Raw genomic sequence first — 18,728 nt, forward strand, 5'->3', positions numbered from 1 at the left:
CACAAAGGAATTGTGTTATTCAAAACAATGAAGTAAATAGCATTCACCCCCTATCTACCATGTTTTTCACGCAGGGGTGCTTATTATGACACAACGCTAGCTCTGAGGAAAAGTACTTGTGTCCTCCTTGCTACTGCTGCTTCTTTATGATAGTGACCAAACATGTACCTGGGAACACAAAACTAGACTGTTGCTTCATTAAGTGCAAATCTTGATCCATGATTCATAATTTTCATAGGTCAGTATATAGTGGTTGCCAGGGTACAAGAGTGAAAACATACAATAACTTTATTTATATTTTGTCATACGTTTTTATATGTAATATGTGTTGCTGACGACCGATAAAATGAACCATGTTGGAATTTGAATCTCAGAAACTGTTGAATGAAGTCACATAATTAAGTTGATTATTTGCTGTCTGCCGTAGGATAAGCATGTGATGACGGTGATAGCCATCGAAAAGCTGCTGGAGAAGCTGAAGATGTCCAACAATCTTCTGGACAAGATCCTGAAAGGTCTCAATACCTACCTGGAGAAGAAGCGTCTCTATTTTCCTCGGTTCTTCTTCCTGTCCAATGAGGAGCTGCTAGAAATTCTGTCCGAGACCAAAGACCCCACAAGGTAAAAAGCCACAATTATACTTTATTAAATTAATTGTTGTCTGTGATTACAATCAATAGCATTACCATTTAGCCCATGAGAGATTCGTATGAATAATAATGTGGACTTTTAACATTTAATTTATTGTTTTGCAACTGATATCATCTTTTAAATGATTATGACGGTGTTGGTTTGTAGTTGTTGTCCAGATGGAGACAAAACAAGCAATAATTTGGGCAGTTTTTGTTTTGCTTGAATTAAATCTACATTTTTGGGGTCACTTCTGTAGAAGTATATTGTTATTTACTCACAATAATAGCATCAGAAATGTGTCCATATGTACCTACAATAGCAGCGTAGTTATTTATTTTGGAGAAACTGATCCAGCGATTCCTGATGGGTTTTCTGTCGTTACTCTGAATTCCTTTCACACTCCAATGGCATGCAGGTTAGGACGGCTGGTGACTCAAGAAGATTTCACTTACAACCTCAGACATTTCAGCTACAATACATTAAAAGCACATGCTATTGTGTCCCCCAGGGTGCAACACCATCTAAAGAAGTGCTTTGAAGGCATCGCTAGTGTGGTCTTCACTGATGTGCTGGACATCACTCACATGAAGAGCAGTGAGGGCGAAGTGGTGCAGCTGTTGGATGTCATTTCCACCTCTAAAGCCAGGGGCCAGGTGGAGAAGTGGCTTCTGGAGCTAGAGAATGGCATGACTGCTTCATTGCATAAGGTGCAGTGTTGATTTTGATTGTGCTGGACTATGTTGTTAAATTATATCACACATACATGCAGCTAAACAAACACCTGTCATAAAAGGTCAACCTGCACACCCACCACTTCTCCATGTTTCCTTTTATAATATTCTCCAGAATGCAGTAAAGCCTTTGCTCCTCATTGTAGGTAATTGGTGATGCGATCCAAGCGTACCCTGAGGAGTTGAGGATCAACTGGGTGCGTGCTTGGCCAGGCCAGACGGTGCTGTGTGTGTCACAGGTCTACTGGACCAAGCATATACATGAAGCCATCACGTCAGGACAGAAGGTGATTAATCGTTTCTTGTACCTGCATCACAAATACAGTACGTATTCTGAATTGCCGTACTGCATATACTGCAGAGGTGAGTCCCTTTTTTATATGGCACAAAACATGATATATTGTGTATGAGTGATGTCATTGCATTCGAGTTAAACAGCTGTGTAAAGATAAATTCCTGACTGTCTGAAAATTCGCAGGAGATAATTTACCAACACCTTCTGCTGTTGCGGTTAATATATGTCGAACAGCTGGCGTGAATTAGAATTGCAAACTGAATCAGATCTGTCACATCAAATGAAAAGTAAAGTTGTTTGCATATATAGCAACTGTTTGTGAATGGAAATGTCTTATATAGTTGATACAGCGAGCGCCACAACCAGATGTGGTAAATTCCTGTTTAATGAAGGGGGGGGGGGGGTCTAAAAGCCCCTATATAAAGGTAATATTTGATTAAGTTTTTTTGTTTGTATTTCTTGTGTAGTATATATTAAGTGGTGAAATATCATCTAGTATTTCTGCTGTTTGATGCTTTTATACTTTTTTTTGCTGTTTTATTGATGTGGTTCTGTAGACCTCTTTGGTCAACCTCAGCTGTTTTTTAAACATGCTCAATAAATAAAATTTGAGTTGAGTTGAGAGTAAAGGTCATGCCCAGCCTCCAGTGCTCATAAAAGAAATACAAATGCATTAGTGTTCACAAAAATAACTTGGTACTTCATTCAGAGACCAAACCTGTGACTTTTTGATTTTGGCTCTCTTTTCTGATCCTTCTCTCCCTCAGGCCCTGGAAGCCTACCTGGAGCAGAACAACAGACAGATTGAAGACATTGTGGCACTTGTACGCGGCAAGCTGTCTAAGCAGAACCGAGTGACTCTCGGAGCCCTTGTTGTTCTAGACGTCCACGCCAGGGATGTGCTGGCTGTGCTTGTGCAAAAGAGAATAAGTGATGAGAATGACTTTGAGTGGCTCAGCCAACTACGCTACTATTGGGTGGTAGGTAGAGGTGTACTGATCAGTGAATGTGATTATTAAATGATTTATTCCCATTCATAATAAATGCTGTCACATTGTATGCAGGAAAACCACCTCCAGATTAAGATGATCAATGCCGGTTTGCCCTATGGTTACGAGTACCTTGGCAACACACCACGTCTGGTTATAACCCCTCTCACTGACCGCTGTTACCGGTAAAGCTACCACACATCCACACCCACATCCAATTTTTGGTTTACTGAAATTAATGTGTCTTGGCAAGTATAGTATTATAGCTTACTTTGTTATTGTTCACATCAAACATTAAAATGTGAGGCCAGTGGCTTTGGTGGTGTGGCGTGACTCTTGTTGCTGGACACGTTTTAAAGCACACAACAGTGTCTGTGGTTTACACAGAATGGTGTGAAAAATAATAACACATCTAGCGTGCAGCAGGGCTGTGTGTGGAAGGAAACATTTTTGATAAGAAAGGTCAGAGCATAATGACTACACTGCTTGGGGGTGACAGGCTAGACTATGGCAACTCAGATAACCACTCTTAAACAACTGCGATGAGCAAAACAGAATCTGAGTGTGAACAACACGTCCAGTGTTGAGGGGTAGGGTTCTACAACAGCAGCTAACATAGTTGACTTCCAGTCCTGTCAATCATGAGTAGAAAAGTGATGCTGCAGTGGACACAGTCTCTTCAATGTGGGACAGATGACGACTGGAAAACATAATCTGGTCTAATGAATCTGGATTTTTGTTCAATCTGCAGATGGAAGGGTCACGCACTTGGTGTCAACAGTATGGAAACATGGACCCAACCTGCCTTGTGTCAACATTCTAGCATTATACCACTCAGTCGTGGTCTGAATAATACAGTTTATCAGCGTATTGTTTGTGACTATGTTTATCATGGTATGGCCACAGTTTACATCTTCTACTGGCTTCTTTGTGCTTAATAATGAACAATGCCACAAAGCAAATTTTGTGATTCACTAAAGCTCAATGTCCTCCCCAGAGACCCAGATTTGAACGTAGTATAGCAAGAGGCAGTGAAGAAAAACTACACAAATGATATGACAGAGCAAAATCTAACAGGAACATTTGCAACACTGTGTGGAATCCATGCCACACTCAATATTAGTACGCTCATTAATGTGGAATTGTACCACTTTATTTTGGTACAATGAAATATATAAATGGGATGCTGCACCTTAAAAAAAAAACCTGTTCCATTATACACCAAAGTTACAGCTCCAAGCATGTCGTATGAAGAAAATGGAATGGAATGGATTTTCATTCCATTCCATTTTCTTCCATTTCATTCATTAGCTGCGGTGGTGGCTTGTATGATTCATGGCTCAAACTCAGCACGACAGACCTCCAGGGTTACTGCAGTATTTATACTATGCACACGGCAGTTTATACTTTTGTAGGAATGTTACAGTAGAAATGCTTATATTTTATCTTCAAGCTAATTAGGCTAACTGTGAGCACCTCCCTGTCTAACAGAAAAAAGGCCTGTGTCTGTGTCACTCTTCATCCCCATCCTCTCCTACAATGCTTGCCAGTAATTAAAGACTAACTCCATATTCACTCTGGTTTTTGAACGGCTTTTGTCCAATCAGTGTTCAGACCAAAATAGCGTTTCATAGGTTAGCCATTACTGCAGCTTCTGATGACTGCTGGGCTGTAACCTGAATATCCTGCCCCCTTGTTATTGGCTGGAGGATGTAAATACCACACACTTCTAGTGGCTCATTAAGGATTACATAAATGTTGCATACTCTACCTTTACAAAGGTACCCAGGTTTGTATTGTACCGGCATAGCTTAATTTGATTTTAACTTTTGATTATGTGTCAAAGTTTATCTTAACTTGTATGAAGTTCTGATTTTTTTTTTTAATATATATATGTATCTTATATTTTATTTGAATTGTTTGCTCAGCACTTTGGCCAACTAGGGCTGTTTTTAAATGTGCTATAGAATTAAGTTTTAACTTAACTATTTATTCAGTTATAAATTATTGAAAAGTTTCTGAATCGCTGTACCAATCTGCTCACGTTGCTGTATAAAGAAAAACGAGGGCTTCTTAGTAAGAAAAATAAAACAACTTTCTGCAGCACAGCTTTGAAAAGTTTCCTGTCAATAGTGCTCAAAGACGTTTGAACATTTCAATCATGTTTAGTGTTTTCTCAGCACTCAGAAGTTGACCTCTTCTGACATGTCTCCTGTTGATCATGCTTTTTTTGTCAATACAAAAGGAAAATCACTGACATTTTATAAGCTTTGTTCTGTCTTTTCATCCACCCTCAGCACATTGTTTGGTGCCCTCCAGCTTCATCTGGGAGGGGCACCGGAAGGACCCGCTGGTACAGGAAAAACCGAGACAACCAAGGACTTGGCTAAAGCTGTGGCCAAGCAATGTGTGGTCTTCAACTGCTCTGATGGCTTGGACTACATTGCTCTAGGCAAATTCTTCAAAGTGAGTCAGTTCCCTTACTATGACAGAAGCATTCTATTTTTCCCCTACAACTTGTAACACCAGTAATGTAAAGCGTGCTCCGTGCTTAAAACCGCTCAAACTTCAGTGAAAACCTGACACTCACACTTTTCAATACATGTCAGTTGAACTTAGAGCTCACAAATGTTTTACTTTTGATAATTAATATAGAGATAGATCTTTCCACATGCTGTTGCCCCCCGCTTTCTGACAGAGCTGAGCCAGAACAGTCACTTCCACCTGGCACTACCCTCTAGCAAATCTATAAAAAAGAACTCAGAGTGCAAATCTCCCACAAGGCCACTCAGTTTCCCACAGTGTTAATACATTCAAGTCTGGCTCACCTCTAAAAAATCTAATCATTTCTTCCTTGAGCAATAACCAGCAAATGTCATCAAAACCCATTCTTACTTTTTGAGTTAGTGCTCACAAACAAACACCAGCAAAAACATAACTTCCTCGACACAGGTAACTTTGAGCATCACAGAACAACAGTCCTCTTTTTCTCTTTTGTGTGTGTGTGTGTGTGTGTGTGTGTGTGTGTGTGTGTCGGTGTGTTTGTGTTTGTTTGTGATTGTAACCAGGGCCTGCTATCCTGCGGGGCATGGGCCTGCTTTGATGAGTTTAACCGCATTGACTTGGAGGTTCTGTCTGTCGTGGCTCAACAGATTCTCACCATACAGAGAGGTTTGTGCATTTTTTTTCCCACACAGTCTGCCATTCTTTCCCTTTGATTTTGCTCAAGCTGGCAGTGAACTAGAGGAAAATTTGACCTATGTCCATCAGTATAAAAGAAGAAGTTGGGACAGTTTGTGTAGGCCATACAGCAGACCGCCAAACTTTTCTCATCACAGCACCACAAAGTCACCTATGTGTCAAATGACTTGCGTCATTCGAGGCAAGAGTCAAAGGAGGGCCCTTAGCCCAAAGAACAGACTTCTGTTGCTTAACTAGAGCTACAACTATTTTAAAGATGTTTTTAAGCTGATTGAATGTACATGTTTTAAAAGGTTAACATCCTGAGCTCCTCCCAAGCATGGGGAGACACATTTGTTTCATATGTGACTTGTTGACCTGAAGTAACCTCTCCATCTCTGAAACATTTTGTCAATATCTACTTTACTCATCTAATTTTTTTTATGATTTCTTTGTAGCATATGCAGTCACTGCCAATTTTGGATCAGTCGCACAGCTAATAGGACCACCCTCTCTCTGTCTGTCTTTCTTTCTCTCTCTCTTGCTCAACTGCACTGTGACTGATCAATTTCTCTTGTCATGGCCCAAATTTTCCCCAAGGCTGTAAACAGAGTTTAGAGGAGGTGCAGAAGTCTTCTTATCTCTCAATTCACTGGATTTACAACATGCTGAAAGGTTATTGCGATATTACTAATCAATAAAAGCAAAAACATCCTGTATAGTAAACTTTTAAGGTGTGCGTTTGTATTTATGTGTGCACTGAGGTGTGTACAGGCTAGTGACATGTATCTGATGGGCTAGTGCATTTTTCATGGGTTATGGAAAAGCAATTAGCTCGTCAAACTGCACATGGGTCTTCTTTTTCTTTAACATCTGCACTGTTTCATTACTGCCTCCTTCTTTTTCTTTTCCTTTTCTATCGGCAAATGCATATATTACTGTAATTCTTTTTGTGTGTCCAGGAATTGCTGCCCATACCAAGATACTGACTTTTGAAGGAACAGATCTAAAACTGGACCCCTCCTGTGCTGTGTTCATTACTATGAACCCTGGCTACGCTGGACGCTCTGAGCTACCAGACAACCTCAAGGCAAAAGCACCCGTTCTTTGGCATTTTCCTCCAAAAAAAAAAAAAAAATAGAATACAATACTTGAGGAGATTTAATTATTTTTTGAGTAATCGTAATTATCTGTTTATTTATTTAAGCACTTGTAATTATTGATCTGTTGTGAGCCTATCTACAGACATAAGTGGTTTAATAATGATTAAACTAAAACAACTGAAAAAAACAAAACATGTTTTAATTTTAGCGCAACTCTGTCTTTTTACCAGGCTCTGTTCAGGACCGTGGCTATGATGGTACCGGACTATGCAATGATCGCGGAGATCATGCTCTACTCGTGTGGCTTTGTGAATGCACGGCCTCTGTCTGTGAAAATTGTTGCTACCTATCGACTCTGTTCGGAGCAGCTGTCCTCGCAGCATCACTATGATTATGGGATGAGAGCTGTCAAGTCTGTGCTGACGGCTGCTGGAAACCTGAAGGTATCTCGTAACAAGAGTTTGTCCATTTGGGCTGCTGTAGAAACATGGTGCAAAATGGTGGCTTATTCTGAGGCTGTGCAAACCAAACCATTTTTATTTTAGACAATATATTCAATTTCTGTCATTAAATGTTACACAGCAAATCTTTAATTGAATCAATAATCAATCTTGCTTTCATGAATCCCCATATATTCAGCTTATTTTCATTTGCACCTATTTTGCCTTTGCTGATGAATTTCTCTCATCTTCTTGTTTTCTCATGTTCTATTTTTATTTTCTCCTGTTGGGGCAGCTTACTTTTCCAGAGGAGAATGAAGACACACTTTTGCTGAGATCCATCATCGATGTCAATCTGCCCAAGTTTTTGGCCCAGGATCTGAAGCTATTTGAGGTGCGATAGAGTGGAGACTCTTTGTATTGAATAACACATTGTCACACATCTACTGATGTCAGCCAATTTTAGTTCTATTAGAACCATGCTGCACAATCTGTCTTACTCTTTGAGACTCATGTTTTGGTCACAAATGATGTAGTATGTATTTTTCTTCCTCTCATTCAACCACAATAATCTCTTCTCTCTGTTCTTCACTCACTGTCTATCTTAGGGTATCATCTCTGACCTCTTCCCTGGAGTCAAACTCCCAAAGCGGGACTACAGCGTCCTGCTGGAGGCCATTGAAGAAAACTGCCAACGTATGAACCTGCAAGTCACTGATTTCTTTGTGGAGAAGATCCTGCAGATCTATGAGATGATGATAGTGAGGCACGGCTTCATGCTGGTGGGTGAGCCCTATGGAGGAAAGACCAGCGCTTACCGTGTGCTTGCGGCTGCTCTCCATGATGTCAGTAAAAAGGTACAATGGCCCATTCTAATTCCAATCAGTGCAAAAGCATGTTGTCACTGAAGGTTTGATGAACTACAAAGTAAATGTGATGTAAAGCTGCTGTCAGTGATGTACTTCCTTTACTGTGTTAAATAGCTATATGGTGACAGCTGTCACTGATCTTGTGTTTGCTCAGTGACAGGGTTTTCAGTCTCAGGGCTCTGGCAGTAAATCTAGGAGAACCTTTTCCACTATCAACACTTACAACACTTTCATCCAGTCAGGAGCCAGAACTCCAAAAATAGATGGTTCTTCCTGCTTGTGCAGTAAGGCTGTTGTTGGTGGATGTATGAACCTTCCTCACCAAATGTGTTGATGAGGGGACATAGGGATGAGGGAAGATAATGCAAACTACAGCAACAGACAGGTGGATATCAAAACATTTGCCAAAAAAACAATATTGCTGACAGCTGTTAGATAATGGCAACTGATGTGAAGAAAAGTGGCATATTGTGCCTCAAGTTGTAGTTTCTTGATCAGTAGCTACTTCAAATCACTTGTTTTTTTGATTGTGTTCTGTCGTTGTCTAACCTCTTATCTGTTGAGTTCATGTCATGTATTAGACTGGTTTATTTGTTGGAAATGTAGCCTTGTTTTCGTATGGGTCACCGTGCATTTTATGCATTTTGATACGATGTCTTGTGCGTTGGATCAGTAAAATAAAAACAAAACTTTAATGTCAAGTAAAAATATGCACTATAATCAATATCCAAGGCTCATCGGAGCTGCACAGTTGTCCCAAGTAAACACATCCATCCAATTTGTCAGTGCTGTATTCCTTGTTTGGTAGTTATCGATCTTAGAGGAAAGATCAGACCTGGCTCGTTGTATATGGCTGAGGGCTGAGAGGCGTCCCACAAAGGAGACAGATGAAGGCCTGCTGATTGAACACTTGGGAATGCCACATTTATCTTAGTCATCCTTGTCGCTGCACATCCACTGATCACGTCCAACCCCTCTCCCCTCTTGTATTGTTTTTTTTTCCTGTCAGCAGCCCACTCTTTCATTGTTTTTAACTCAAAGTGACACCTTGTCTGAGAAGCCTTTTGTTGCAGTTTTTGCTTCTCTTCCTCCATTAGCAGATTTCCTGTCAGACAGTAATACTGTGAACAATTTTTAGTCTTGCTCATGACAACTTAGTCGAATGAGTGGCTGTCATGTGCACAGGGACTTATTTTTGTTGTTTATGCTGTCTTTTTAGGAGGAAAACTTTAACCTGTGAACATGTTGTATGTGTGTATGTACAATATAAACTTTATTTATTCACCTGTACAGCCACTTCTCTTGAGTTTATGGCAATTGTATATGAATATGATGTTTTTTCTTCATTTGAATGTATTTGACTTGAACAGGGTCTCATGGATGAGAACCAGGTCCAGATCACAGTTATTAATCCCAAATCCGTCACCATGGGCCAGCTTTACGGCCAATTTGACCCAGTCTCTCACGAATGGTCCGATGGCATCCTGGCTGTTAGCTACAGAAACTTTGCTGCCTCCCAGGTAAGATAGCTCCCCTAATTATTATTAGTTGTAGTTATATTAGATATAGTATGACAGCAATTTATTATGCTGACTCTTGTCTGAAGTTGTAGTGCATTCCACAGCCGCTGACCTTAATCTTAACCATCACTACTAAATGCCTAACACCAACCTGTATTCTAACCTTAACCTAAATCTATCCAAAACCTAGGCCTAATATGCTCATATGGGGTCCTGCTAAAATGCAATAATTGTCCATTTTGACACATTGCACACAAACAGCAATATTTGGCAAATTTAGCATCTGTTTCTTCATGTGCTTACGGTGTAAATGTGCGTTGTACGTTCTCAATTAATATCTTATAATTTAGAAAAGAGAGCTGGCTGCTATCCCTCAAACCATGGGGGCTCTTGGAGGGGGCATCAGATTCAAGACAGCATCAGGAGGGGCATCCAGCATAAACTTTAAACAGAATAAACTTTAAAGATGTTGGACAATGGTAGCTTATATTTAATAACTTGAACTACAGTATATTTAAGTATTTCATCTTTTTATATTCTGGCTGCCTGTTGATTCCGTTTAAAACTGGGAAAGGTATTATCAACATCAGAGAGCGAGGCCACTCCACAACATGACTGGTTCTATGAGTCTATGGGACGGAAACTACTCTGCGTTGAAACAGGCTGCCAAAAGAACACAAGACCTCCTTTCAGGGAAGAGTTTACACTACATTATTAAAGCCAGCACATTAATCCAGCGTATTCTATTGGACAGGAATACTGGAGGTTTGACTCCAACACACTGGGTAATTGTAAATGTAAGGGGGTCGATCTATAATGGAGGTTTTTGTTGCCATTATCTCCGTGTGTTTCGGCTTGTGACATCATACTAGCACTGGTATCTTATAACCCATGCTGTCTCTATGGAAACAGGCAACTTTTTTGTCACTAGTTAAATGCCTGCTTCAGCTCTATGCTGTGTTGCAGATGCAGAACTACTGTGTGCTACCAGCTCCCCTCCTGTGTGACAGCCTTTGACAGCAGACATGTAGATATGTAGAATTATTCTATTGCTTCCTCCATAACAAGCAATTCAGAACTGAATCACTCACAGAGCAAGTGCTGCTGCTCTTAACTGGATGGCTTCAAACCTAAAAGTGTGGTGTACTTGTGGTACATTAGGATGCAACCAAAGGTGTAGCTCACTCATGTTTTATATTCATGGTAGCTGCGCAGCAAGGAGATGAGCATGAGATGTGTTTTTATCTCGTAGTTGTTGAGTTTGAATGTTTCGAGAAAGGGCATGACATTCCCATTAATTACAGGCTGTTAGAAAAGCTGCAACAACGTGTTGAAGAAAAACATTTTGCTGTCTTGTTTAATTTAGATCCTTTAATAACTCTGTCAATCACATGCATACATTGTGATACACTCGTGTGTGTCACATACATGGGCAAATTACTTCCGCCGATGTTGTAATGGAAAATCATTTGTTTGTTCTATGACAAGATTGGCTCCAAATGAACTTGTCATTTTAAAAACGGTCTGTGTGCATAATTTTACAAATTGTTTTTTTGTCAATGAATAAGGAGATATGACAGCCGCGGCAGTACATATTGATGCAATAACAATAACTGATGCAATAATGGCGTGGAACAACAATGTTTGTCTTCATTCAGAAAAAAGTTATTTTCCTGTCTGGGTAAAAGTCTTTCCCTTTCACTTTTTTTCTCAACATCATATTTTATGAAACACATTTTTGTGTGCTAATCTGGAGTCTGCAGCACTGTAGTGTATCAAACTCTTTGCATAGCTAATGTAATTTTTTTTTCTGCACCCACACTCTGTCAGATCATTACATTACAGCATGCACACTTCCCTCTCAAGCACCAGATGGCCCCAGCCCAGACACATCCATTTGTTTGTATTACAACAAATCAATTTAAAGCACAGCTCTTGCCAGCCCATTTAACTGGAGAATTGACACTTGTTGTCAACATCCATTATGACAGTTTAGGCGTTAATTTCATTTATTTAACAAACATCTTTCAACTCGGTTATTTAATGCACACAAGTTCTTTGGTGACCTTGAAAGGAAGCACAGGGATCGTTTCTTTTCGTTGGAGAGAAGTAAATACTTTATGTCTTATGTGATTAGAGGATATAGACACTGTCTTGATAAACCCACAACTTTGTATTTACTTGTCTGTAAGCTCCATAGACACTTGAAAACATCAGTTAAGCACTTCAATCTATCATTGTGTCTTTACCACACAAATTACATTCTGAGACCTATATTTGTCTGATAAGATTGTGTATTTGAAACTACAATTACCACCTTATAGTCATGTGTTCAGCAACTGTCAGTCAGCACAGTTTTTCCAGACTCACATAACAATTTAGTGTTGAATTACAAAGGTATTCTTATCTTCAAGAGGCCAAAATCATGATTTATGAGGCCACCGGGATTTTCATCTTTGACTTTTGGCCACCCACATCTAAGAGAATATCTTTTGATTTTCTTGAGGCATTTTTAAAATAACTCAAAAAGGGTTGTGAATTCACAGTAGCCTTGAACTTTTGGGCCTGAATTTCACATCATGAGGACTCTCTTGAAATATCTCTTGAACAAGAATAGGATGGATGGACAGAAAACCCCCCCGAAACATAATGCCTCCAACCACGGTTGTCACCAGCACAGTGACATAATATTCAGCCAGGAAGTTTAATGACTGTCCTTGTAATCTTTCTTCTTTTTTTTGTACACAAATTTCAGTTTACTGCACAGTCTTACTCACTTCTTTTGTCTCGCAGAGCCCTGACCGAAAATGGCTCATCTTTGACGGCCCAGTGGATGCTGTGTGGATTGAGAACATGAACACAGTGCTCGATGACAACAAGAAGCTGTGTCTGATGAGTGGTGAGATCATCCAGATGTCGCCGCAAATGAGCCTCATCTTTGAGCCCATGGACCTGGAGGTGGCCTCACCAGCTACGGTGAGAAGCACACTTTGTACTCATGGGTTTTATTGTAATATGCGGCGTTCTCTCTACCCCCTTGGATCAGTTACTCACATGGTTGTTTTCTTACTGTAACTTTGTGCTGTACCAGTTCAGACCACCTTTTTGGGTAGTGGTGTCAACAGCTTCTTCACACCCTCCATTTTTTCATCCTCCCAGTTACACAAAAGCTTTGATTTCTAATGCCCTCCAAGCAAAATCCATTTACACTTATGTACTCAAGTTGTGTAGAAAAGGGCAAACAAAAAGGAGGAAGAAAAAAAACAACATATTTGTGCGGTGTTATACTGTACATAGAGTTGGAACTCTGTGTCTCTCTGTGAAAAGACAGTTATTAAAGCTACTGTCAGTGATGTCATCTCACAAGCTAACTTTTGGTAGTTGCTGCTCCTAGTCCCTCCTAGTTTCCCCTAAATTTACTGTCAGAGCCCAGAGACTGAAAGACTCATATTTCAACTTAAGTATTCCACTGACAGCAGTACTTAAGTACTTACTTTAAAAGTTAGTTGGATGGCTAACCATTCCTTGACTGCATGTCCTAACAGTATATTCCTTAATGTTATCACCTTTTCAAACAAAATGTATTCAGCAGTGGCTCTTAAATTTTCCAGACATATAGAGATGACTGTTGTTAGACCTGTCTCCATTTCTTTGAGATGAAATGCAGTCTTTGTATAGGTTTTATGCTATGTATAAACATGCTTTTATGTACCATTTCCTGTATGAAATGCTTGTTAAAACGGTCAATCTCCCTCAATGCGTCTAGCCTACTCTATACATTTATTTCTGATTCATGATAGTAGTCTGGCATCTGTTCCTTTCATCATGCCCCGTGCAGTGGCATCAAAGTTTTTGTGACCACTCTGTTCATTATCTCTGTTGTACTCTCTGTTGATATCTCTTTTTTTAGTGGAAGTTATTTATCTTAAAACCTCATCCTCCCTTTGTTGTTCTCCTCTCAAATTTGCATGAGTACAAATGATCAAGTGAAGGTTTATTGTTTTGTTCTCAGTCTTGAATAATGCCACTGACTGATGATGAGCGAAGGAGCAGTTCAGTGTAGATTCACAACTTCCTTTGATTATTAACCAGATAGTTACACACGGTGGTGTAATTTTCTGCAATCAAAATCCATAATTTTGATTATTCATTACTTCTTCTAGTTTCCTCATTGGCAAAAAAAAAAATCTGTTGTTTTCACTAACTAAGATATATTGCATTAATATTGATAATCTGATGAACAAATAGTACTGGGTGGAGATGTCTGCTTTCAGATGTGTTTACACTGTATGTTTGTGGCAGGTCTCTCGCTGTGGCATGATCTACATGGAGCCACATATACTTGGTTGGCAGCCGCTTATGCTGTCCTGGCTCAATACCCTGCCAATCAATGCCGCACACAAAGACCTCATCCGTGCCCTTTTCAGCCGTGTGTTGCCAGCCTGCATACAGCTCATTCGAAAGGCCACCAAGGTGCTGACCCATCCTCAGGAAGTACAGCAACAGTTTGCAAATGAAAGCTAATGTTCCTATGTAAAAGTGAAACTTGTGTTCTGAATCCAAATGAGGATCTTTTTGGTGTTCCTCTACAAAAACATTAATGTGCAGTATGTGTATTTTTTACGTTATACAGTTTTTATACAGCCATAAATCTTGATTGACTGGTTTGGTCAACTATTGCTTCTTTTTGCATTTGTGATGCATCCGTTTCTGCTTAATTACAGGAACTGTCCCCGACATCTGACACCAGTCTTGTTAAGTCTCTAATGAATCTGATGGACTGCATGATGGATGAGTTTCACAATGAAGAAAAGATAAAGAGCATGAAGGAGGAAGATGTTCGCTCCTGGTTGGAGGTTTGTGTCCATGCTCTCTATTACAATTACTGTTTGCCACTGATAATGATTATTATTAAAGTATTATCACCAATGTAAAGCCACAGCAGGCTACGCCACTAGTGAAAGCCATTATGCTAATAGATGGCATCATTGCAGACCAACAATAATTAAAGAAATGAATTTCAGCTTTGCTTCCTGGAAACAGCCTCTCAATTATGAAATTCACTTCCCACTGTGACAAGTCTCAGCACAGCCGTTGCCTCAGTTTCATTTGTTTTACGAGTGTTTAATATGTACTTGCCTGATGCAACATGTAGTGTTCATATTCAAAAAATCACTGAACTGACCACCTTAGACAAATTCACCTGTTGCCTCACATTTCATCACATCTTCTGTTCAAAGAAGCTTGCATGTCATCACGTTGTGAAATCAACTTTTTGAACATGCACATGCTTCATGATGATGATGTTATTATTCTTCCTCTGGTCTTCATGAAGAGAAACGATCTAAGAGTATTTGTGTGCCGCGTCCTTCGTTTGATAACGGCCTCTAATCGCCGCTTTACTGAGAAACGCAGAGAGAGTCGTGTGGAGCTGATAGGTTTAATCAGCATTGTGTAAATTTGCACTATACCTTTTAAACAACATTGTTGTGACACAAGCAAAACTAACCAGCCAATAGTTCTCATGTGATCTTGTCCTAGTGGAAGCAAACAAAAAAGACTTGCATAAAGTCTGTATTGTAAACAATTATCGTAGCTAATTAGCTTTAAAAATAGAAATAGTAAGAGGAAAAACAACAAATCGGTATCATGAGAGAGAATTTCTTCTACATACAGTACATGTTCACAGATTACACAAATACCTACAATTCACTCAAACCAGACTAAATGTTGTGACATCTTTTATGAAATTGTCATTTTGTTTTAAATATAACTATTGTCTTAAATTCAGAATTCAAACAAGAGTCTGAATTTCCTAAATACCTTTATCCACACCTGAAGTTATTTTCAGCTTAATTCAGACTCAGCTTGTTATGAACTGAAAACATGTTGCACTGGATTTGGCACAACATACAGCACACACCAAAGAGGTCTTTTCCCTTTTAAATATTTCCGTGCTCATCATATCAGCCCGTACAAAGGCCCACAAAGAGCAGAGAAGTTTTAGTAGATGAGTCATTTCTTCTGTCTTTCTGTCCCCTGCACGAGTTGCAAATGATTTTTATTGTTTTTTGTTTTTTTTGCCTCTGAATCATGTCTTTTGAAAGCACTGCTATTATCCCCCTGTGGCACGCTGCACTGATGAATGCCTTTCAAACTTCTCTCCCATGTTGCTCAGCCAGTCATTATCAAAGTGTTGAATTAATCAGCCTTTTAACAGCAGGAGCTATCATGACGCTGCTAAGCCTCATTTCCAAATCCTACACTATTCCTGCTGTTATTGTCTAACAAAGACATTTTCTTCTCTGTGGATTCTGTGGGGTTTTTTTTGTCTCATAACATTATCTGTACACTGGTTTACACATTTACATGGTTGCTGTACATTTTAATCAATATGTAATTTGCAAACTCCATATGTGTATTTCAGAGCTTATGTACAACACTAATCAAACACATATTGTCATTTGTTACACATTAAATATGTAATAGAATATACAAAAACTAAAACAATTGCACTGACAAAGCCCAACTCTCAAACAATTTACATACATAATGTACATACAGTACAGTCTAAATGAAGGCCTTTTATACACACCTGACTTCCTGGACCAATTCACATTATAATCACTAAAAAACATGAACCATTTTGTCTTTAACTTTCATACAGGGTATTTTTGTGTTCTGCCTGGTGTGGTCACTCGGTGCCAGCTGTGATGATTCTGGCCGCGTGAAGTTTGACGCTGTGGTCAGGGAAATTCTGAGTGGTCCTTTCAGTGATGAGACGGTGGCCCGCCACGGCATTCAGATCACTGTGGAGGCTCCACCTAAACCGCTGAGTGTACCTCTGCCCACTGAGGGAACACTTTACCAGTATCGCTTCATTAAAGAGGTACGTCTTTCACTGGTCACTCTGCAGCTGCGGTCGGTCAATTTACGCTGAGTGTGGTTTCAGCAAACACTGATATTTTGACTTAAATCATAATGAGCTGAGTTTACAATGGTTGTACAGTATTTTTTTTAAATTACAATACCTGACCAGGGAAATCACCATCGACATCTGAGATACGTGGACTGTACAGAGTTGCAAAACATATACTGTATCTGCTTATTTATTTATTTTGTTTTTGTGTGTTTAACCTTTACAAAGTGTCACGCCGGAGTATGGGTCCCATTACTTCACCTGCCTGGCATTTGCTGCCAGTAAATTCGATTTTCTATCAAGAAAGATGGTAGACAGAGCAATGTTTTCACTGTAAAATAAAAATCAAAGAAACAATCTAGTTTATATTTAAATAAGTATTTTTTAAAAAAGAAAATAGGAAAGTTGTTGACTACTACTATGAAAAGTTTAGGGTTTCAAAGAAAAAGAAATGATGTGTGTGAGGTGCACTGTATCTCAATAGCTGCCATTGTCATGTTTGGCTGGGGAAGTAAGTGTGAAAATTAATTATAACTACCACGGATCAGGATTGGTGGTTACAATGCTATTAATTGTGACTCTGGAACATATACTGTAACCACCAACCCTATATATGTCTGCTTTATAAAATGTTAGTGTTCAAAGTGCTTCACAGTATAACATAAACATATAGCAATAAATTAAACAGGCATTTTTGCAGCAGACATCTTGACATAGGAATAGTCTTTATGTTACTAATATAAAATCAATAACAGCTCTGTTCACTTCCCAGTAAGACACGTGACTCTGTCGGCAACAATAAACTGAAACTCAGCTCAATGGAAATCTGTAATTTTTCCTTCTGTGTCTTGTCAAAATGTCTGTTGTGAAAGAGACTCATTGATGTAAATTACACAAAGAAATTGTCCCATAACATCAAACAACTATGATGTACAAAACCTGTTTTTATATCAATGAAAAATGATAACATAATGCCTTGTTATTGATTTTCTTATGTTAAGTTACATGGGTTTATTATGTGTCTAACTTTTCCTCCTGTGTTTCTGCCGATGTGTTTTTTATCTGCACATGGGTTTTTTTGTATGCTTGATCTGTTCTATCTCCATACCACGTTCAAAATCAATAAACAGATGTTGTCTTCAGGGACGGGGCAGGTGGGAGCTGTGGACAGATGAGCTAAAGATCGCACCCCCTCTATGCAAAGATGTACAGTTCAATGAGATCATTGTACCCACTGAGAACACGATCCGCTACATGGCTCTGATGCAGCTCCTCGTCACTCACCACAAGCCCACGATTTTCATCGGCCCCACTGGTACTGGCAAGAGTGTCTACATTACAGTGAGTTGACTATTATATTTAAATGTCATAATCAGTTTCTAAACACTGCAACATATGCTGTGTACTTCATCTGACAACGAGCAATACTATCAGACCCGACTGACGGTAGTGTTTGTACATACAGTAGTAGCGTGGGGGAAACTGCTGCACAGCCTGTTCTTTTGGTTTTTTGGGTTTTTTTGCGCAGAGGAATTCACTTCTGAAACTTTACGTGGTTGCTTCTTTGTGTTCTCAGTCATACCCCAACCTGTTTGCAGTTGTCTCACTTTGCTAGTGCAATGTTAGTGTTGACTCCATCCGTCTTGACATAAAACAAATTACAAATGCTGTGTGCAGGGCGGAAATGTCGCCAAGTCACATGAGATAGAATCTGCTCTATACTAAGGAACACAGTGAGAGTCGTGTGGAGCTGAATTAGCATTATGTGATCTGATTTGTTTCTATTTTAAAGGTATGTGTTAAATAGCTTTATATTCTGACAGCTATTCCTGATCTACAGCGTTTATTTAGGGAAGTACGTGGAACCAAAAGTCAGCCAATAGACAACATCACAGACAACAGCTTTAAAAAGTACTGTAACTGGCCTGCTTTAATTTGCTTTACTCACAGTGAAACATTAGCAGCACACTTAAATACATATTTGAGGATTTACACATTTAATTTTTTCTTCAGACTGACCCTGTGCTCTTGGAAAAGTAAAGATTAGGC

General features: G+C 39.4%; 1 protein-coding gene across 1 annotated transcript in view; it reads left to right on the plus strand.

Annotated features, from left to right (window-relative positions):
• dnah7 (dynein, axonemal, heavy chain 7) overlaps positions 1-18,728 on the plus strand; it is a 71,143-nt gene that overhangs the window by 20,424 nt on the left and 31,991 nt on the right. The window contains exons 20-36 of the mRNA XM_058623008.1: positions 428-621; positions 1,142-1,340; positions 1,511-1,651; positions 2,427-2,639; positions 2,724-2,833; positions 4,946-5,114; positions 5,717-5,819; positions 6,791-6,918; positions 7,162-7,374; positions 7,667-7,765; positions 7,980-8,228; positions 9,611-9,760; positions 12,554-12,736; positions 14,063-14,233; positions 14,485-14,616; positions 16,428-16,649; positions 17,823-18,020. Of these exons, the coding sequence (XP_058478991.1) occupies positions 428-621; positions 1,142-1,340; positions 1,511-1,651; positions 2,427-2,639; positions 2,724-2,833; positions 4,946-5,114; positions 5,717-5,819; positions 6,791-6,918; positions 7,162-7,374; positions 7,667-7,765; positions 7,980-8,228; positions 9,611-9,760; positions 12,554-12,736; positions 14,063-14,233; positions 14,485-14,616; positions 16,428-16,649; positions 17,823-18,020 (2,874 nt within the window). The remainder of the gene's footprint in view (positions 1-427; positions 622-1,141; positions 1,341-1,510; positions 1,652-2,426; positions 2,640-2,723; positions 2,834-4,945; positions 5,115-5,716; positions 5,820-6,790; positions 6,919-7,161; positions 7,375-7,666; positions 7,766-7,979; positions 8,229-9,610; positions 9,761-12,553; positions 12,737-14,062; positions 14,234-14,484; positions 14,617-16,427; positions 16,650-17,822; positions 18,021-18,728) is intronic.

The sequence above is a fragment of the Solea solea genome, chromosome 2 (assembly GCF_958295425.1).
Source record: "Solea solea chromosome 2, fSolSol10.1, whole genome shotgun sequence".
NCBI lineage: Eukaryota > Metazoa > Chordata > Actinopteri > Pleuronectiformes > Soleidae > Solea > Solea solea.